Source organism: Terrapene carolina, unplaced genomic scaffold (assembly GCF_002925995.2).
Source record: "Terrapene carolina triunguis isolate 2854851 unplaced genomic scaffold, T_m_triunguis-2.0 Scaffold88, whole genome shotgun sequence".
NCBI classification, from domain to species: Eukaryota; Metazoa; Chordata; order Testudines; family Emydidae; genus Terrapene; species Terrapene triunguis.
This window is the reverse complement of record NW_020664439.1, coordinates 11,204,890-11,228,094: the sequence shown is the minus strand read 5'-3', so window position 1 is coordinate 11,228,094 and position 23,205 is coordinate 11,204,890. Positions and strand designations below refer to the sequence as shown.

The window sequence follows — 23,205 nt, the reverse complement described above, 5'->3', positions numbered from 1 at the left end:
GAAAAACAACACTGTCAATGCACCCAATTTACATCTGGAAGATTTTCTTTTCACCCATCATGGCTAGAACCTTTTTTTGATTAATAATTCAAATCACATTCTGTGGCACAATTGTATTCTTGCTACAAGTAGGCTGCATATTTTAAAAAAATATTCTTTTACTACATAATGTGGATTAAACTGAGTAGAAAGTTCTTTTTGTTTTGTTTTCTTTCCAATAAACATGACTACTTATGACATTTGGCAAACCACTATGCTCCATATGTCTGTTTTAGTGAGGTTAAAAAAAAAAAAAAGCTAGATATTGGAATCTACAAGTCATTTGAGATTAAACTTCCATGAAAACTACAGGGTCAAACTGAGTAATAAAATGATGGAGTACAGCATTTATTAGTGAAACTGACATTAAAATCTTATCTTGACAAGAAAATACATGTTTATTTTTTAATAATTTAAATATTTGTAAATATTCATAAATAGAATAAATAATACAAGATGCTAAAGACAAACAGAAGACAAGCTGTCAGACTATGATTAAAGGAAAACTGTGCTGTAATATGATATTTTAATCATCATGTCCAATTACTCAGTCACATGTTTAAAAATGTGTCTTTAACTCATTTAACTTTTCCTTCTTGCTATATTTATCAAATAGGAAGCTGCCAATTTGACAGATTAAAAATGTACACTAGAATGCAGTGGGGTGCACTCTCTCTGTTAAATCTTTCTCTGGCCAGGTGCTGTGTTCACAGCACAGGAATCTGTGCACTGAAAGACATCTGCACGCCTCAGGAGAGAATCTGTGGAAGTATGTGAGGATACCCAGGAAAAGGGATTCCTCGCCTCCACATGTCCACAAGGAAGTGGAACTTGCTGAAGGAATATGAGCAAATTTCCCATTCTGTGTACTGATTGGAGTTACTGAAGTCGGGCTAGAGCCAGACAGACGTGCTCCAGAAGATGAGAAGTGGACAGGCTCTTTCATCCTATGAACACTGAGCATCAGAACCCAGATCACACCACTGGTTTACTAGGTGAGACAGTGTCTGCTGTGTGGTTTCTATCTGAAATCTCCCTTAACAGGTCCTACTGATCTGTCAAGCATTTGGTCACACCTGGCTCAGATCCTTCTCCCTCTTACTCCTGGGGGGAATTCTGTGCCATAATTAATGAGCTGTGGATATTTTTAATATTTTGCACAGAGAAAAGCTTCTGCGGGAAATTTATAGCAGTTCCACCTTTTGCCCAGCAGAGGGTGCTGTGGCGATAGAACAGAGCAGCCTCAGCAGAAAATAAGTTTGGCTGGAAAGTTGCTGCAGTTTTGCCATTTTTCCACCAGAGGACACTGTGGCAATAAAACAGAGCAGAAGCTCCCAGCCAGCTAGGGAAGAGAAAGAACCTGCCTTTTTTACAGCGCCTGTCGGGCCAAGTCAGGAGACAGGGGCCATTGGGAGGCAGACAGCATGGTGCTACTGGGGGGTCAGACAGGGGCTCATAAGGGCTAGTTGGGGACGACAGATGGGGGATGGGGCTGAATGGGAGTGGAGGTGCAGGGACATGGGGGAAGGAGGTGCAGGGCCACATGGTGACGGGGGAGGGGGTGGAGGGCCACATAGGGACAGGAGGTGGATGAGTGGGGGCACAGACACACATGGGGACAGTGGGAGGGGGTGCGGGGCCATGTAGGGACGGGGTTACTGAGTGGGGACAGGGGGAAAGGGTGCAGGGCCACATAGGGATAGGGGGAGTGGATGTCTGAGTGGGGGGTGAAAGAAGACTAAATGGGAGAGGTTGGGGTCACACAGGATCTTCATAGGGGAACCTCCCTAACAATCCCTCCCCGCCCCTCAAAAAAACCTCATTTCATACTTTTGCCACCTATACCCAACAACCCTCCAAATTCACACCCAGGCTCCTTCCCAGCAATTACTTCCCTCAGCTCCTCCATTACCCCATGACTCCCCTAAGCCTTTGCACTGCTTCTGAAAGGTGCAGGAAATATGGTTCTGTACTGTAGTTTACATGAATCATCATCAGAGTTAATATGCCTAGTAAGGAATCTATTTGTCAAAAAACATTTCCTGAATCTTTTTTGTTGTCTGTATTGTTACAGACCTACTTGCTGACAGGTATTTTGAAATAAATGACCAAAAATAATTGAAATTGGCGTGAATATTGTGTTATTTGGTCAAATAAAATATGCAGAATTTGAAAATATTGTGCATGTAATTTTTTGTTGCTGAATTCCCCCAGGAGTATCCCTTCATACCAGGGGTTCTCAAACTTCATTGCACCGCAACCCACTTTGGACAATAAAAATTACTATGAGCCCTCAGGAGGGTGGACCGAAGCCTGAGCCAGCCCGAGCCTCCGGTGCAGGGGGAGGAGTCCCACTTTGGGGTCCAGACCCACAGTTTGAGAACTGCTGCTTTACACCAGCTTATTGTATTTGTATTTTAATATACTCTGGCTCACAGTTATACTGAAACTAAGGCTTGGTCTACACTTACCCCCCAAGTCGAAGTAAGGTACGCAAATTCAGCTACGTGAATAACGTAGCTGAATTCGACATACCTTACTTCGAACTTACCGTGGTTCAGACGCAGTCCACACGCGGCAGGCAGGCTCCCCGTCGACTCCGCGGTACTCCTCTCGTTGAGCTGGAGTACCGCAGTCGACGGGGATCACTTCCTGGTTCGATTTATCGCGTCCAGACCAGACGCGATAAATCGAACTCGGAACTTCGATCCCCAGCCACCGAACTAGCGCGGCAGTGTAGACCAGCCCTAAGTTCAGTTTTTCTTATGCTTACTGAGTTTAGGTGATTTTATAACTCCACAAGGGAATCACATACCTTTTTATGCAAGCCTGATGTCAACTTCTGAGCAGTCAAATAGCTATGGATTGAGGGACTGGATTATTTCCCTCTTTGGAAGACAAATGAATGGCCAGGGATATAGGATTAATAAATTATCCTAATCTGCATAAAGAGCTTTGAACAGAAACACAATACAGTTTAGCCTTATTTACTCACTAAAATGTAGCAACTTTCACTTTCTTAGGACAAACTCTCATGTCACTGGGCAGGACTCCCCAAAAATTAGTACTTTTCAGCCTTTAACTATTTTTGTAGAAGCACTCCCACTTTCTAGCCTTCCCATATGCTTCTGCCATGTGGTTTATAGGATAAGTGGGTCAGCTTCTAAATAAGATTTAGCATAATTCTTGACAGCCTCTGCACCTTATTTTGAGAGGACTCTGCTGTTATTTTTTCTGTTAAATTCTCCCAACACTGCACTACCCTTTGAGAGCTACACTGGTGACAGCAATGGAGCATGAGTGTACTGTTACAGCCATGCCTTCTAGCACAGGTGGGAGCACAGCAGCCTTAAAGACCACAGAACAAATTCCCTGCTACTGTAAGCAGATACAGGCCTTCTGAAGTAAGTGGAGTTGCACCCACTTGTGCATGAGATATACCCAAAACTCAAATATTGTTATTTAACTTAGTCACATCAATACCTCACAAGCACTTGCCAATTAAACCAGCATGCTATCAAACTGGAACATTCTTCTGTAATGGTTTTAATCTCTTCCGATTACATTTTTCTAAATACAACTTATTTTAGTAAACTGATGTTCTCTATTTTGTATGCGTTTGTCACACTATAATCAAGTATTTGTTACAGAGGGAGAAAAACATGACAAAATAGTTACTTTATTTTTAGGAACAACTACTACTATGGAAAAATTTGGATCAAAAGCATAAAAAATAATTCTTCTCATAGAGAAAAATGTGTTTTTAAGTTCCCTCTGGAAATTTGTACTCTGAATGTTGAAAATAGTAAAAATATTAATTGAAGTTACAGACAAAAGAAATCTCCAAAGCATTTCATCCATTTTTCTTCTATTCATCCCACAGTATATGTATATGACACAATCCGTAATTCACAAAGCCCAAGCAAAGCTATTTTACATATCTATTAAAAGTCCATCAGGCTGTGGCATAATCTGTGTAATTAATGAATTTCATCAGCAGAATACTAATATCAAACAATGAATGGACTGAATCTGAATGGCATACTTATCAGAAAGTAAAGTCCAAGCAGTTTAAACAAATTGAAATATTAATTAGACACCTCAGATTAATTATTCAATAGCAACAAACCTACAGTTCAAAAATGTGCCAATTATATATATTTTAATATTCTGATTACAAATTTGCAATTAAAAGCCAATATAGAGTCATAATGGAACTCAAGGCTGACAGGCAAAAAACACTAAAATCCTCCTGACATTAAAACAATATACCATCCAAAATGATGGCAGCAAAATTAAAAATGCCAGTGTTTTTACCTAAGGGATCCACATCTGCCAAGCCTTGAAACTATGGCATATGCACCTCAAGCTGTACCCTTCACTGACTGCTGCACTCTTCTCGCAGGCAGGGTTTTAATTTACAAGAGGATTGTTCCCATGAGAGACAGTGTTTCAATTTTAGATAAGTTCTCATTTTTAGTGGCTATGAAAGGTGGTGGATACACACATCTGAAGACTGACATTCTATTAATCCACAAATTAATAACAGGCATGGGCAAGCTTCCTCAGACTGCAATGCCTTCCACCTTGCCTTAGAGGGACCAGAGGTAAGAGGACTCTTGAATTGTAAAACCATTAACTCTCTGACCTGGACATTCTGCTGAGAATGCCCGCAGAGTTACCAGTCAGTTAAATTTTATGGGTAGTTTTCATGATACAAACTCCTTTCTACTACAGTACAGACTGAGATCACAGGCAGAAGTATCAAATAGCCATCAAACAGTAATTATTTTCAGTCATTACTGACCTACACCCTTTTCCTACAATCTGATCCATAGTAAAGAACCCTTACATCCATACAGAATCCTGCTAGCACAAAGGGGCTCCACAGAGTGGACTGATTTATATCAGTGATTTAAATCACTGAATTAAATTACGATTTAAATTAGCAAGCAGAAAACCTTGATTTATCTAATTAACATTAATCATGTTTTGTTTTTGTACTTTTTATCTTCCTGAAGAAAGCTTGATTTGCATTGATTGGTAACCATTAAAACACATTGATTCACAAGTAAGCATAACCTTTACACTAAATTTGGTGTTTCTTTTTGCTGATCAGGAAGATATATACTACATCTACGCTCATTTATTTAAGCAAGTATATAAGCTTAACTTATCCTTACACTGATTTTTAATTTTTGTTAGAAAAATGGTGAACACTACATATCTTATTTACAAGATTATTAATTTTTTACTTGTGATTTGTGTCAAGCTCCATTTGGATGGAAATTCAAATGCAATTAAAAATACACAAAAACATCATTTTATACATTTTTGCTAAATAAAACTAAATTAAAAGTTACACTAAAATGTTTATCAAGCTATGTTTTGCATTTAAAACTGATTTATTAAACATGAAGTATTATATGTAGTTGGTTAATTTAACTGGTCGTTTCTGGTCCCCTTGTCCTTCAGGATTTTGGAACTAGTAGATCTCATCCTCTCACACTTAATTTCTATTTAGACTGAAAGGGAAAAACAAGCTTTCCTGCCTTTTCAATGCCTAACTGATTTCTTAATTTTGAATGAACTAGTCAATGAACTGAACCAGTGGAATAAACTGAAATGAAGAAAATACTCTCTCTACACCTGCAGAAGAGACTACTGGTGGCAAACCTGGTTTCACTTCAACTAACTCTGATTCTAGGTGCTTAGCCAATGACTCAAACCGCTGAACTGGTGGGAAATTTCTTTAAAACCTGGCAGCAAACATGTACCAATTAGTTTTACTTTTTATTTAATTTGCATGATTTTAATAGATTATAATTAGTTTTGGTCTTAACACAGATTACAATTTTAAATAGTTTTTTTTATTTTAATTCAGCTTTAGGCTCCACAGGAGTGCAGGGGTCTGCCTGCATAGATCGGACTGCAGGTTCAGGTCCCTGGGTAGACTGAGCTAGTAGCCTTCAGGTGAAAAGCTCTCTCTCTTTTATTTAAGCAATTCCACCGAGCAGTCCCACTAAGAGGGAGTAAACCGTTTAAAAAAAGCTGTGACTTTTGCACAGTATTTTAAAGTAAAGACAAGGAACTGCAGATGCCTTTTTTAGCCATCCATCAACCTTGACTTCTCTTTAAAATATCAAACTGAAGTCTCATATCCCCCTGTAATCCAGAGAAATAAATCTAGTCACCCAACATCATCATTTCCAGTTATCTTTGCAAAGGTGCTTTCTTGTATATATTATAACATAGCCGACATTCTCTGAGACGAAAAGATCAGACCCTTTACGATCTCTAAGTGGATTTGAATTATGTCTCATTTTCCAAAGGAAATATCTCACTCCCTAGAGACAGATAATTAAAAATCCTATCTTAGCAATTAGCAATTTGCTCCTGGTTCATCTTGTTAGAGAAATTAATTGCCTGCTCAGCCCAGTGATAGAGTTATTTGGCGGCATGCAAAAGACCAAAGTCTGGGAGAAATCTCAACTGTACATGATCTAATTCACACAGTAAGTTTGATTTGTGGAGAGTGCTGACCAATGTTCTCTATTAGCGTCCATACCGCCCACTGAATGAAGACCCCTCTAGGTAGGATGCTGTAGATTATTAGTTGTTTGACCAAATAAGTGCTTCAGTGACAGAAGCAGCGTGAGAGGATAAGAAAAATGGCAGGGGTGGTAACAAAAGAAAGTTTTCAGAAATTGTAAAAGGTCACTGACCACCACATTTGGAGGGTTAGCCTTTTCATGTTTATTACTATGGGAGCCACAACCAGGAAACAGATTTTTTTTTAAAAAATGCTGTTATAATATATGGTTTATGGCCATAGATAAATACTCTACCATTTTGCTGTGGAACATATTCAGTGAAGGCACTGAAGAATTGGCACTGTCCTGTCAGAATGTATGCCCTGTTCCTGCAAACAAACACACAGTTACAAATGCTAAAGTTAAAGTGAACTATATTCATTGCCTCTCTGTCCTGACCTCACCACTGTACTGCAAGAAGAACAAAGGACAGTTACTTACTTGACAGTAATTGTGGATCTTTGAGATATTGGAATCAGTGTGGATCCCACTGTATGTGCACACGCCTCATATGCAAGGTTGGAATCTTTTGGACAGCAGCGTCTGTCGGGGCTGTGCATGTGCCCTGTGCCTCCTCATGCTCCCATGCAAGGGCTTAAACAGTGAGCAGGCTGTGGCTCTCCCTCAGCACCCTCCAATTTCAAAGTCAGTGTTGCTGAGGACTCTGAAAAGCAAGGATGGTGAGTGGATTGTAGGATGCACTTGGACACCAACTCAAAGAACCAGTTTCTTCTTAGATTATCTGTAAGTGTGGATCCCACTGTAGTGACTGGTGAGCAGTATCATCTCCAGAGGGTGGGATGAGGAGCCTGGGACACATCAGTTAAACAGAGATTGCAGGATAGCTCTCCTGAACTTCACATCTGACCAGGCGGCTATCTCAAAGGCATAGTGGGTTAATCCATGGTGCTGCTTCATAGGTTTCTGATATTAGTACATTTCTGAAGCAGGCAGACAACGGGACTTGTGTTCTGGTGGAGTGAACTGCAATGTTTAGTGGGAGAAGTACACCAGCTAACTGGTTACACAATGAGATACACTGTGACCAGATGGACTGACCATTCAAAAAAAAAAAAAAAAAAAAGCTCTATTGCCGGATACAACCAGCGGGACAGTCTGAACTGTTTTGTTCTGCTGATGTAATAAAGTAAGGTCCGGGAAACACCCAGAGTGTGCAATATCCTCTCTTCTGGTGCAAAGTGTGGCTTAGAGAAGAAGACAGTAGCTTGACTCATGGACATGAAATTCTAAAACCACCTGCCGATGAATTTTGGGTGATATTTCAGCACCACCTTATCATTCTGGAAGGTTCAGTTACAAGCACCTGAAGCTCTTCTGGTTTAAGGCCTGGTCTACACTATGAGTTTAATTCGAATTTAGCAGCGTTAAATCGAATTAACCCTGCACCCGTCCACACAACGAAGCCCTTTATTTCGAAATAAAGGGCTCTTAAAATCGATTTCTGTACTTCTCCCCGACGAGCGGAGTAGCGCCGAAATCGATATTGTCATTTCGAATTAGGGTTAGTGTGGCCGCAATTCGATGGTATTGGCCTCCGGGAGCTATCCCACAGTGCACCATTGTGACCGCTCTGGACAGCAATCTGAACTCGGATGCACTGGCCAGGTAGACAGGAAAAGCCCCGCGAACATTTGAATTTCATTTCCTGTTTGCCCGGCACAGGAGAGCACAGGTGACAACAGAGAGCTCATCAGCACAGGTAACCATGCAGGCCGATAATCAAAAAAGAGCACCAGCATGGACCGTACGGGAGGTACTGGATCTGATCGCTATATGGGGAGAGGATTCAGTGCTAGCAGAACTTCGTTCGAAAAGACGAAATGTCAAATCTTTTGAAAAAATCTCCAAGGGCATGATGGAGAGAGGCCACAATAGGGACTCAGAGCAGTGCCGCGTGAAAGTCAAGGAGCTCAGACAAGCCTATCAGAAAACAAAGGAGGCAAACGGTCGCTCCGGGTCAGAGCCGCGGACATGCCGCTTCTACGCAGAGCTGCATGCAATTCTAGGGGGGGCCGCCACCACTACCCCATCTCTGACCGTGGATTCCGAGGCGGGGGCAATCTCATCAGCCACACCTGAGGATTCTGCGGATGGGGAAGGGGAGGAGGAGGAGGACGACGAGCTTGCGGAGAGCACACAGCACTCCGTTCTCCCCAACAGCCAGGATCTTTTTCTCAGCCTGACTGAAGTACCCTCCCAAGCCTCCCAAGCCAGTACCCAAGACCATGACCCCATGGAAGGGACCTCAGGTGAGTTTACCTTTTAAAATATAAAACATGGTTTAAAAGCAAGCGTTTTTTAATGATTACTTTGCCCTGAGGACTTGGGATGCATTCGTGGCCAGTACAGCTACTGGAAAAGTCTGTTAACGTGTCTGGGGATGGAGCGGAAATCCTCCAGGGACATCTCCATGAAGCTCTCCTGGAGATACTCCAAAAGCCTTTCCACAAGGTTTCTGGGCAGTGCAGCCTTATTCCATCCTCCATGGTAGGACACTTGACCACGCCATGCTAGTAGCAAGTAATCTGGTATCACTGCATGACAAAGCCTGGCAGCGTATGGTCCTGGTGTTTGCTGGCATTCAAGCAACATCTGTTCTTTATCTCGCTGTGTAATCCTCAGGAGGGTGATATCGCTCATGGTAACCTGGTTGAAATACGGGAATTTAATTAAGGGGACAGAGGTGGCCGTTCCTACTGGGCTGTTTGCCTGTGGCTGAAAAGAAATCCTTCCCTGCAGTTAGCCAAGCGCAGGGGTAGGGGGGAATTGGCCCTGAGCTTTTCACGTTTGGCTAGCAGGGATCTTCCCTGATACCAGCCACGCGGTGGGGGGAGGGATAAAACAATCATCCCAGAGAATTGGATTGAGGGGGGGGGTTAGTTTGTTTTCTGCTGCTGAAGGTTAACAGGAAAACCGCAGCACTCAACGGGCTTTGCTTGGTATGTGGGAAAGGAGGGCGCAAAAGCCGAAAGACAATGGCTTGCCATGGCCGCATGCAAGCCTAATTCTGTTGCCCGGACCTGCATCTGTGATCTCTAGCAGCAAAGCCACAGGCACTCAATATTAAGAGGCAAAATGCGACCTTGCACAGAAATCACATGTGCTATGTAACGTGAATAGTGTTGTTCACCGTGAAAGAGTATAAGCATTGTTCTGTAAAATGTATCTTTTAAAAAAATTCTCTCCTTTTTTCCCTCCCTCCAGCAGCTGCAAATTTTTCAAGCCTCCTTCCTCCATCCCGAAGGCTATCTCAGATAAGGCGTCGGAAAAAAGAGGACGTGAGACGAGATGTTCGCAGATATCATGGAATCCGCCCGCAATGAAAGAGCTCATCTGAATGAGTGGAAGGACACGGTTTCAAAGTATAGGAAAGATGCCAGTGAACGTGAGGACAGGAGGGACCAACGTGAGGACATGAGGGACGCTCGAGATGAGAGGTGGCGGCAGGAAGATCAGAGGAAGCAGGATGCAACGCTGGGGATGCTGCGTGAGCAAACAGACATGCTCCGGCGTCTGGTGGAGCTTCAGGAAAAGAAGCAGGATCACAGACTGGCGCTACAGCCCCTGTATAACCCCCCACCCCCCTCATCATGTTCCATAGCCTCCTCACCCAGACATGTAAGAACGCGGGGCGGGGGGAGGGGGAGGCTCTGTGCACCCTCCCATTCCACCCCAGTGGACAACCCAAGCAAAAGGCTGTCATTATTTTAACCTTTTTTTAGTGGCCTTTTCCTTCCCTCTGATCCTCCTTCCAAACCCCACCCGGGCTACCTTCTCAGTTCTCTCCCTCTTTTTATAATCAATTAATAAAGAATACATGATTTTTAAACGATAGTGACTTTATTTCCTTTGAAAGCAAACTGTGATCGAAGGGGGAGGGTGGGTTGAGAATGAGTCAATAAAGGGGGCGGGTTTTCATCAAGGAGAAACAAACAGAACTTTCACACGGTAGCCTGGCCAGTCATGAAACTGGTTTTCAAAGCTTCTCTGATGCCCCGCGCTTCCTGGTGTGCTCTTCTAATCGCCCTGGAGTCTGGCTGCGCGTAATCAGCAGCCAGGCAATTTGCCTCAGCCTCCCACCCTGCCATAAAGGTCTCCCCCTTACTCTCACAGAGATTGTGGAGCACACAGCAAGCAGCAATAACAATGGGGATATTGGTTTGGCTGAGGTCTGAGCGAGTCAGTAACATGCGCCAGCGACCTTTTAAATGTCCAAATGCACATTCTACCACCATTCTGCACTTGCTCAGCCTGTAGTTGAACAGCTCCTGACTCCTGTCCAGGCTGCCTGTGTATGGCTTCATGAGCCATGGCATTAAGGGGTAGGCTGGGTCCCCAAGGATAACTATAGGTATTTCAACATCCCCAACGGTTATTTTCTGGTCCGGGAAGTAAGTCCCTTGCTGCAGCCGTTTAAATAGAGTAGTGTTTCTGAAGACGCGAGCGTCATGAACCCTTCCCGGCCAGCCCACGTTGATGTTGGTGAAACGTCCCCTGTGATCCACCAGTGCTTGCAGCACCATTGAAAAGTAACCCTTGCGGTTTATGTACTGGGTACCCTGGTGCTCCGGTGCCAAGATAGGGATATGGGTTCCATCTATCGCCCCACCACAGATAGGGAATCCCATTGCAGCAAAGCCATCCACTATGACCTGCACATTTCCCAGAGTCACTACCTTTCGTAGCAGCAGCTCAATGATTGCTTTGGCTACTTGCATGACAGCAGCCCCCACAGTAGATTTGCCCACTCCAAATTGATTCCCGACTGACCGGTAGCTGTCTGGCGTTGCAAGCTTCCACAGGGCTATTGCCACTCGCTTCTCAACTGTGAGGGCTGCTCTCATCCTGGTATTCTGGCGCTTCAGCTCAGGGGAAAGCAAGTCACAAAGTTCCATGAAAGTGCTCTTACACATACGAAAGTTTCGCAGCCACTGGGAATCGTCCCACACCTGCAACACTATGCGGTCCCACCAGTCTGTGCTTGTTTCCCGGGCCCAGAATCGGCGTTCCACGGATAGAACCTGCCCCATCAACAACATGATCTCCAAAGTGCCGGGACCCGCAGTTTGAGAGAATTCTGTGTCCATGTCCATGTCCTCATCACTCTCGTCGCCGCGCTGCCGTCGCCGCCTCCTCCTTGCCTCATTTTTCTGGTCCTGGTTCAGCATAAACTGCACGATAATGCGTGAGGTGTTTACAATGTAGTTGAAAAAAAGCTGACTGTAGTCTCTAAGAAGAGTAGCAACAAGTCGGACGCTTGCTGGGTTCCATCTTGCTGCCAAAGGTGCAAAGAGGAACAGAGAGGACTTCTTTGCCTTTTATGCCCTGGCACGGGAGAACGGGGTGGGGAAACACAGAGCATGTGCCCGGTCCCACCAAACTCTGCTATTCAAAAGAAGCCAAACTCATATGAAGGCGGCACATGCTCACGAACAATGGATTTTGGTCTGACATATCCTCAAACAACAGGTTTTTTTACACTATAAATTATCTGACTAAAATAAATAAATGCTTAGGGCATAATGTTTGAGATATTGGAAACTGACTGTCTAACCACATGGAAAAATTTTAGAATGGATCAATCCATACTTACCTAACTTTGCCCGCATAGATAAGTGATTAGAATCCTGATTGATTAATCGGACCTTTTACCTAAGTTTTACACTCTAACATCTCAGAACTGGATGGAGTAAATTAACAGAACTGTTGGTCAAGATAGATCTCTGCTTTTTTGTGGATTCAATACAGTATCCACGGGCCCCTTAAGTTTAATTGTAATAATTCACTGTGACATGTTTCAAAAATGTAACATATTAGGGGTAAATAATACTATGCAATTTTAAACTGTATCTAACTTTCTAAACACAGAAACAGTACATATTTGAACCTGTACACAGCCAAATATTTTTCTGAACATTATATCAGACATTTTTCACAAAATAGCATGCACTTTTCATACAATATTCCATGTTTTAACAAGATAAAAGTTAAATTTCCTGAAAAAATATGTGTGCATTAAACTAAATTGACTCTTGACTATCAAAGTCAAAGTACCCACAAGCCAATGGCTCACAGGACTAATGCAGTTAAAGCACATCAGTTTCACAGCCAACAGTACACAAGGGAGTGATGTGGCCAGCATCACATCTGACTGCCTTAACCCTTGATTATACCAGTGATAAATCACAGCCAAAGAGATTAATACTCATGTTCCCTTCCAAAGTGAGGGTGTGCAAGTAATTTGTTTTCCCAAAATTTCTGCCCATGATCTTTTCTATAACTGTTTCTTTGCTATAAGACAGTGAAAATTGCTAGTATTAACACAGTGTAGGCAGGGAACTGTGCAGCCGGGACATATTCCAGTCAGAAGGGAGTGAGATGTGGTCTCCGCCCAAAAAAAGGCAATGGCTGGGGAGCTGGAAGCCTGAGAGTAGGCGCGCTTGCTGGACCACTGAGAGAAAACACAGGTGGAGTTGTCCTCAATGGTGACATACGGTATCAGGGAAAAATTGTTTTACAAGAAATATTTTTATACATATAACCAGGATGTGAGAACTATGTCAAATAATGAACTAACTTCTCCTACTCCTTATATTAAACTGCATCTATTTTCAGGTTAGGAAAGGTTTAATTTTCATTGCATTTGGCAGTTTCATGAGGCTATCTGGAACTCTAGTAATTGCTAGGAAGTACTGGAAACTTTACAAAAACCCAGCCCTGGTCCAAATGAGATTTGTAGTCAAATTCTCTGCTGTTCTGGCCCACAAACCTGTCCCAGTGAAGAAAGAAAGAGAAAGACAAAGAAGTTTTGCAAGACATTACTTAATAACACTTAGCTCTTGTACGTTGCTTTGGATACATTGACCTCAACGCCCCTCACCATGGACTGTGGTCCCAACTTTACAGAAGGACAAATATATCTGAAGAAATAATTAACAAAAATATATTGCACCTAGACTCATAGACTTTAAGGTCAGAAGGGACCATTATGATCATCTAGTCTGACCTCCTGCACAACGCAGGCCACAGAATCTCCCCCACCCACTGCTGTAACAAACCCCTGACCTATGTCTGAGTTACTGAAGTCCTCAAATCGTGGTTTAAAGACCTCAAGGTGCAGAGAATCCTCCAGTAAGTGACCCGTCGTTGTAGCTGTGCTGGTCCCAGGATATTACAGAGACAAGGTGGGTCAGGTATTGGACCAGCTTCTTTGGGTGAGATAGACAAGCCTTTGAGCCACACAGCCCGGAAGAAGAGCTCTGTGTAAGCTCCAAAGCTTGTCCCTTTCACCCACAGAAGCTGGTCCGATAACAGGTATTATCTCCCCCACCTTGTATCTCCGAGTTTAACTAAATCCGTTTTAAAACAGCTTTAGCTAAACCTATTCATTCTGTCTTAGGTAATCAATATGCATAGCAAACTACAGACTGTTAGAAAAGGATATTTATGTTGGGCATTCATTTTTTGTTTTTACTTTCAGCTTTCAAAATTTTGAGGGTACGTCTATACTACATTTCAAAACTTGTGGCAGCGAGTCTCAGAGCCTGGGTCAGGCTACAGTGTTAAGAACAGCTGTGTGGATATTCAGACTCGGGCTCTGAAGCCCTGGGAAAGGGTGGGTTTCAGAGACTGAGCCAGAACATCTACACAGCTGTTATTAGCACCGTAGCGTGCGCCCAAGTCTGTAGACCCAGGCTCTGAGACTTGCTCCTGCGGGTTTTGAGTGTAGACGTAACCTCAGAATGTTCACTGGGGAAAATTGTGTCTTTTGGGAACTCAATCACCACCAATGACTCAAGTACAGTATAAATAAAAAACAAACAAACTTGGGTGAAGTCTTTTTATACTGTATGTTTCTAATGTCCACTTTTGATTCTTCCATACTGCACCTCTCATATCACTGAGCACTACCTAAAGTAAAAAAGAACAAATCTTGCTGCCAAAAGTAGCGGCAACGCTCAGAGAATGTCTGCAACCGGAATTGGGCCTGCAACCAGTGGAAGTGCTAGGCTGTAGGCAGCCGTATAATGTGAAATAAAAGCACCAAGCATTCAAATTAAGTGGTTGTCATTAAAATATTTATTACACAGAGGTAACTGACATACTATATTTTTCTTTTTTACTTTGGCTTTGACCCTGGCATCTCAAATAGCACTGTGGGGTAACTGTTGGTAAATAGTAATTTTTGAATAGTGACATTGTATCTGTTTACCTCAAAGAGCTCAAATTAAAATGACAGATGTGCAATCTCCCCCCACTCACCCCACCCAAAAAAGATATTCAATGCAAAAAGAAACTAAACTGAAGAAAAAGTATTATTTATCTCTTCGACACTAAGGATAAATGTTAAGAAATGAAAATCAAAGGTAACTTATACATGTGGAATATAAATATTTTTAGAAGTTTCAAAATTTCTATAGCAGAGGCTGGATCTGAACTCACTGAACAGAGATTGCAATTTACTGTTATCATGCAGGAAAGGAGATTTGATTAACTGAGATGGAAATTCTTTCCTATTGATGTGGAAAAAGCAGTCAATCTCTAATGCTTCATTTAGATAAGGGACAAGAGGTTTTTAAAATTTGAAAGAGGCACTGTATCTAGTGTAGATATTCAATTAAATTGGTTTTGGTTCTTTATAAGCAGATGTAGCCCAGGATTTGCAGATGAAGATAGATAATCCCTAAGAATATGTGCTGCTCTGAACTGGTATCAGAATAGGATATTTTTATTTAAACATAACATGCTAATCATAAGATTTATTATCTGTATTACTGTAATGCCTCATAGCCTTAATCATACACCAAGACCCCACTGTGTTAGGCGCTGTACAGACACAAAATAAAAAGACAGTCCCTACCCCAAATTTACAGTACACCTCTACCCTGATATAATGCGACCCAATATAACAAGAATTTGGATATAAAGCGGTAAAGCAGCACTCCGGGGGGGTGGGGCTGCGCACTCTGGCGGATCAAACCAAGTTGGATATAACGCGGTTTCACCTATAACGCAGTAAGATTTTTTGGCTCTCGAGGACAGTGTTATATCGAGGTAGAAGTGTATAAGTTAAGAGACCCCCAGATGGATACAGACAGATGGGGAGTACAAGGAAACAATACTAGTCAGCATGACAGGCAGTGGTCTCTAACCACTGCCAAGTTTTTTGTAGGCATCACGGAAAAGGAGAACGCTTTAAGGAGGATAATTAAGTACTTTCGTGAATGTTTACAGGGAGCTCCTCCCAAAACTGAGAGGCAGAATGGGAGAAATAGATAGGTGATTGTTTGAAAATTTAAGCAGTGCATGATGGAGGCTGGCATAGTGGGCCGACTGGAGGTGGGCAGTGACATCTCAACTGTGAATGGTAAATGAGAAGTAGGATGGAGGTAAATTGTAAAGGGCCTTGAAAGTGAAGACAAGTAGCTTTTGTATGGTGCAACTGAAGGAGGAGCCAGCAGGGGGATGTAAAGCGGTAACATGGTCAAAGTGAAAGGCTATGAAAATTATCTTTGCTTAAACCAAGCTATCAGAGTGAGGAAGTGGCAAGGAAATGGTGCTCTGGAGTTTGCTGGGGTAATGGTTACCTCAAAAAAGAAGCAGGACAGCACACAAGGCTTTGAGGCTGCTGTAAGCTAAGAAGAGGGATAGGGATGAAAGGGACCTAATGGGAGTTCACAGCAGTCAGACTTGCTCCCAGCAGAGAGAGGAGCCAGCTTGTAGGAAAATCCTGGAAAATCCTAGTTGACTTAGGAGGAGGAGAGAACATGTGAAAATGCTTTGTGTGAGGCCACTCAGAGAAGACAGTCAGGGAGCTGGGTCACAAACAAGATGTTTACAATGAGATATATCAATCAGACTAAAGGCCTAGAGACTTACCAGCAATTGGGTGTAAGTTCAGTCTGAGACTGTAGGCACCAGCACTAAGTGGGCAGCTGTTTGACTCCAGATGGGTCACAAATGGCCCCCATGACCCATGCCATCCTCAACCATGCTGAATTCTGTTCAAATACTTATGTGAATGGGGGCAAAACATATTCAACGCTCACAGCAGAAAGTATGCTGAGCGCTGCAAACCAGCAGAACTTTATTTATTCCAGCAATAAAACTAACCAAGGAAGCTTCTCTACCAAGAAGTACAATGAACAAAGTAAAATTACTGCAGAATAGGAATGACACATTCAGGCCTTGGCTACACTGGCGCTGTACAGCGCTGCAACTTGCTGCGCTCAGGGGTGTGAAAACGCCCCCCCCCCCCCCCCCAGCGCCGCGAGGGCAGCCCCGTAAAGCGCCAGAGGAAACAGCGCCTGCAGCGCTGCACGCTCGCTCGCAGCGCTGCAAGCTATGCCCCTCGGAGAGGTGGAGTACTTGCAGTGCTGCGAGAGAGCTCTCGCAGCGCTGGCAACGCGACTACACTCGCGCTTCACAGCGTTGCCGCGGCAAGTGTAGCCAAGGCCCAGTTTACATACCAACAGCACTTTCAACTACCAATTCAACCTGTAGTTGTGAACGAGGACATTATCGCTGCCCTAGTACTCAGGGGTAGTATCTCTCCTCAAGTGCTAATCACATCTGCCTACAAGAACCCAAGATACTGTAAAACTAAGCTCCACTTATCCACCCCCCTCAAGAATGATTAAATACACGTTGAACTTTACCTACAAACAGCAGTCAAAGTCAATTGTTTTACCAATTAAATCAATTGAGGAGTTACCACCATCTTCAGTTCAATTTCCCGTCTGGACCCAGGAAATGGCCTCCTTAATGAAATCTTATTACATTTTATTACTTTTGCTAAATATCTTAATTTTTAAAGTAGATTTTTTTAAAGAAGTCTATGATTCTGTCACTTTGAAAAATCATCTGAATTGTCTTTTAATATATTAGGGTTAAAATTTAAAATTGCTCCAAATTCAAGAAATTGAAACTATGAATCTCACACAAAATGACAACAAATTGGCCATTAAAACTAAGGCATTTATCTTAATATTAATATATGTTAATACAAAACCTAAACATGGATGAGTGAGCTGGATTACAGTTGTAAGAACCATAACTTGGAATTTCTACAATTTTGTCCAATTAATCCCAACCAAAATGCTTCATTAATATAATCTGTGTGAAAAATATTCATATGCATCTGTGCACTAATATATCATTTGATTTTTACATTTTTAAGGACCAAATGAAGAGATTAAATAGCATCTTAATGCACAGGGCCTGCTATGATAGAAGCCATCTTTTCAATGACAAACAAACTATTTTGAGTGTAGCTAACACAGTGGATTTTTTGATAATTCAATGACCCTCTAACTTTATCCAAGCAGTAGACATGCAAAAGAGACTGCAAAACAACAGACTGCTACATGACTAATAATAAAACTTGGACAACTGTTCATGGCTGAGTGAAGAGACAATCAACCATTCCCAGATAGCTGTTTTACACACTGGATGCATAACAACAACAAAAGTAATTTCTCTCTCTTTAATTTTGTTCATGCACCATGCCTTAGCTCTCACACATTTGGAAATGTTACAGTAAATGTCAACATGGAGAGAGAAATGGTAAAATCCAGGACGTTTACCTTCTAGACACCAATGTACAGTCGATCTCTGGTCTTTTTGTTTTGGGAATGGCATAAAGTGGATATCTATCCCCATGGCGAATCAACACGTGTACAGACACAAGCTTAAAATAATGGGGTGCATGACCTATGTGGAAGGAAGAAGTAAAATTAAACATCAATCTTAATCCTCTCCATATGTTTTCCAATTCTACTATTCCAAGTAAAAAAGCATGCATTATTGTTAATTATTTGTTGTTTTTCAACACTGTATTCAGTGCTTAGAGAATATGGAGGAGAGACAGTCCTTTGTCCTGAAGTATTTATTTCAATTTAAATAATAATAAGACATCTATAAAGGCTCTAGGCGCCCAACACAGAATACTACAATAGAACCCCAGAAATGTTAGAATAATTATTCAAAAAGAAACTCTGCTACCATAAAGCTCCTTTCCTCCCCTTCTTTAATCATTCTGGGAAGCATACCCACAGCCCTCTCCAAAAACCCAATTCAGCAGATGACTTTTCCAGCATGCCTAGAAAATCACCAAATGTGGACTACTTTGGATCAAAGTATTGTTTTTTTATCTTTACCTTAGGTTTACTTTCTAAGGGGACTGACTGATATAAGCACTTAACTGACATTAGTGGACGATACAAAGGTATAGTGATTTAAGATGCTTTGTGCCATACTATGGGGTGAGCAGTCCAAAAAGTGTCTTCCTCAACTAAAGATAGAGGCTGCTTTCCCCTCCCATCATTATCTCTTTCCATGGTTCCCACCAACCTAACCTGTCATTTCTGGGGAAGCACTCCAATTGCTTGTGTCCCACTTTGAGACTTCAGCATTAACATTCAAATTTCACACCACTAGGATGTGATTACACGGTTTCCAACAAAATGCTAAATATTTTTAAACAACAGCTACAATCTATATTTTCTTTCCCTGTCCCCCCGTCTCTTTGTGGATCTTACACACAATTTAACTGTCAGAAGAACCTTTGTAGATCTCCTTTAACAACTAACTCCAAAATCAAAATACACAATGAGGGGAAGAAGGAATTGAGCATTTTTGGCAACTGAATATATTTCAGCAGCCAGTCAAGATTGTTGTGGCTAGCTCCAAGTTCTAAAGCATTTACAATGCACACTTAAAATTACCATTTCCAGTGCCAACATGTAGGACCTAATAATGAAATAAACCCTGTCAATTGCCTACACCATGTCTGACAGCCTACCTTCCATGCTGCGTTCAGTTATGCTAGGAACATTACAGTAAACACGAGCTTCATAAATAGGATCAATTGCAGGGGGTTCAGTCAGAGGATCAGGCATTATTCTCTTTCGGCTCTTAGGGTTCAGCCCATCTTCCTTGACTGGGTTGACTGGGATTAAGTGCACTAAAAGACATAAAATTAGTAACATTTGTAGTAAATTAATACTGGTCATTACATCCATATTATTATTTTAATAATGTGCAAAATACTCAGTCGTAAAAATTGGTTGTTTTACCAGGAAATGGACTTCCATGAAAATCAGTCACACTAGACCACTGGGTTCTGTGTTCATTCTGTCAATTTTTGATGCTGTTACATAATGAAATCAGGAAGCCTCTAAAGAGCTCTCTTGTGTAGGCAGTCCTTAGAGTAAGACACTGAAATCTATCTGGACATAAGAGTCACTGTTTTTTGTCATTTGCACTCTTTTCCTTGAAACTGCTTCTTGTGTTGGATTTTTCCATGGGATGATAAGAGCAGCAGCAGGACTAGGAATTTAAAAACCTATATCAACAGTCAGTGGATGAGACATGAGTCATTATCTCCCATGATTGCTGATATCCTGACTCTTCAGCATAGACCCTGAGAGGTCGGGCAGGAGTTGCTAAAGAAAAGAGACACACATCTTGGTAAAGGCACTTGTAGCCATGGGACTATTGGGACTTTTCTTGACAAAAAGCACCTGAGAAAACAGTTTAGGAAATCTAATATTTAGAAAAGGAACTTCACCGTATAAAGGGGAAAAACAGATTTTGGTCTGTTCTTTATGGGGATGGGAATGACTGAATTTCCCCAACTCTTCTTATTCTGAAGTCAGGTTTAATAGCTCAGGATAGTTTTAACTCTGTTAGGCCCTCTTGACAGTAAATATCACAAGCATTTACGTCAGAAACTTGACTCTACAGAGTATCTTAGTCAGAAATGTTGCTTTGGTTGCCTGCCTGGAGACTACTTCAGACAGGGAGACGACAACAGATTGTTGGCTTTATATTTCATCATCTCCTTGGAAACATCAGAAGTCTTGACTGCCAGTAGTACAGAAAGAACACCCAGTGAGCAGGTCTAAAGTACCCTTATTCACTTCCAACATGTCATCTATTTGTGAGTGGCAGCCAATCTTGTTTTACACATAGGACAATTTAACCCACTGAAAATTTTCAGTACAAATGGTCATCAATTTAAGGTATGCAGTGATGACTGGGGCCTTGGAAAGTACAATGTATGGAGAAAGTAGTACATTTTAGTTTTGATTGTTTTATCTACCTAATTTATGATCTAGTAAACAGTGAGAATGGCAAAAACAACACAGGAAAATCACATTAGTCCAGAATGGTTAGGTAATAAGAAAAATTCAGCTGAAGTAATTTTTTATATCACAGAGTATTTCTCAGCCCAGGGATCAAGCATGGCCTAACCACTACTTGTCATGCAGGATCACTTCTTGCCAATCAGCTATCTGCATGGACGCACTTTCGCCGGAGGACCAGTGACTGCTGTCCAACTGGCAGGCTAAAGCTGCAGTGTTTTACATGTGAAGCTGGCTGCAGTGGGCTCACATATTCCTAGACATTTCCCTTTGAAAGCTGTCTCTGCAGCCAGTCTCGTGCTAGTCAGTGTCCCTCTGCAGCCCCGGGAGGGCTCCTATCGAAAATTCATAGATAAACTCAAGTAACACGTTTTTAGTAAACTTTGATTTTACAATTTTCAGATATGACCCCCTTCCCCCCATCCAGACTTTTTGTTTATTTGTGCAATAAAATATTCATAAGGATGTCAAAATATATCTAATAATTTTTATTCACTTTATAATCATTGAACTTGAAACTGAAATGCTGTACACAAATGAAGTCTAAAATTAGAATTCAGTCATGCTGGATGATAGCACAGTCTTTTTAAATTGGAAAAAGCCATTAAAATATATGAGAAAAAGCTAAAATTACATTAAATCATGCATGGTGCCCACAACATCTCAGTGTCCCTTTCACAAGAATGTAAGAAATATGGATTTTAGAAATATACAGAAAAAATTACTTAGTTTAACTATTATGGATTTACCCAACTAAAACAAAAACAAAAAGTCAATAAAAGTGAATATTAATGTCGTTGTGAAAATGCCCTTGGCAGTATCACACTAAACTGAAAGAGACACAAGTCAACTCAAACTTGTATTGTGAAACAAAAAAGAAATGGAAATATTTCTCATAGGTCTTTGGATCTGCAAAAGCTTGTTTCTACAAAATCCAAATTTTGGACAAAGTTGAGTTGACAAAGTCTCTTCAGATTGCCTAGGTTTGAAGACTATTTTATGTAGTAAGCCCTCAAAGACTGCAGCCATAATAATGAACTCTCAAGGCTTTGCCCCTGCCAACATATTCCTTTCAAAGAGGGAAAGATTTTCTTATTGAAAATGATGGGGAAAGTAGTTCATATTGTTCCCATTAGTCTTCAACTGCAAAGAGGGGAGACTAATTTCAAAACTAAAGGTTTATTGATTTTCTGTCTGTGGTAATTCCTCAAATCACATCATAACTGTGAAGGGCACTGATTTTAGAGGCACATTTGTTCTGTGGGTTGGCTGGTGTGTTGGGTGCAGAAGTGGGGAGAAACAATACCAAGTATTTAAAAGGTGTACTAAAATGCAACCAATACAGAAAACGTTTAAGAGTCCAAGTCAAAGTAATTAACAGAATATACACATAGATTTAAATAATTACGGTACTATAGTCTACACACATTAAGAAGGTTTAAAATTGGTTTCTCTTCATCCACCAAAGCCAAAGTTCAAGTCTTTCAGATTCTGTGCTCCTCCTGCTCCAGCTACTGACATGGCAACATCTATGATGACTGGCCCTAAATTTCACCTACTCGTGTTTTTAAACTTATTTATAAGGAAGAAAACCCACAGAATTAGGGTTGGCGTAATCTACGAATATGGAACCTTTGGACTTTCTGGGGTAGGAAGGGGGAACTGTTGGTATTCTACTCTCAAGGCTCAATTGCCACCTCCAGAATTTCCCTACTCACTACGTCCATTTTTTCAGGTCCTCCCATATTAAGATTATTGCACACTGAGACTTTTAAAATATTGCATTAAAATATTTTTAAAGATATTAATAAGTTATCATTAGTCTAGACAACGTCTCTTGGACTGCTGACTGAGTGGAAAGGAACTTACAATAGGATTTGTATGGCTATAAATCTCAAATCAGAAGAATACACTTAATTATACTAGTAAGATTATACTACCAGCCTCTGTAAATGCACATTGTTGAAGGAGATCAAAGTAGTTCCTATGCCTAATAAAACAGTTAATGGAGGACTTCAATTATCCCCATGTAAATTGACCCAATGTCCCAAGGAGACAAGGTTTAGACAGACAACTTTCAAATGCTATAAGCAGTTAGTTGCTTTTTGGAACAGGTAGTTCCAGAGCACACAACAGGAGACACTTTTATCAGTTTAGCCCTAAGTAACGTACAGGGTTGGTGTAACTAATAGGGAACACAATATAATTAAGTTCAACATCCATTGGTGGGTAGGTGGGGGGAAATCATACCAACAACTAACACAGTGACACTATAGCAAAGAAAAAAAAAAAAAAAAGTCAAAATCATTAGACTTAGCTTTGAAACTATTAAGTATAAGATAACAAAGATGATGTGTAACCCCTTAAAGCAGAAAAAAAATATTTAAGTAAACTAGAAACAGGAA

At 41.4% G+C, this 23,205-nt stretch overlaps 1 protein-coding gene across 3 annotated transcripts in view; it reads right to left on the bottom strand.

Annotated features, from left to right (window-relative positions):
- PXYLP1 (2-phosphoxylose phosphatase 1) overlaps positions 1-23,205 on the bottom strand; it is a 93,050-nt gene that overhangs the window by 12,448 nt on the left and 57,397 nt on the right. For all 3 annotated transcript variants that reach the window (XM_024199829.3, XM_024199830.3, XM_024199831.3), the window contains 2 exons: positions 19,456-19,617; positions 18,239-18,365 (listed from right to left, as the gene is read on the bottom strand). In XM_024199829.3, the coding sequence (XP_024055597.2) occupies positions 18,239-18,365; positions 19,456-19,617 (289 nt within the window). The remainder of the gene's footprint in view (positions 1-18,238; positions 18,366-19,455; positions 19,618-23,205) is intronic.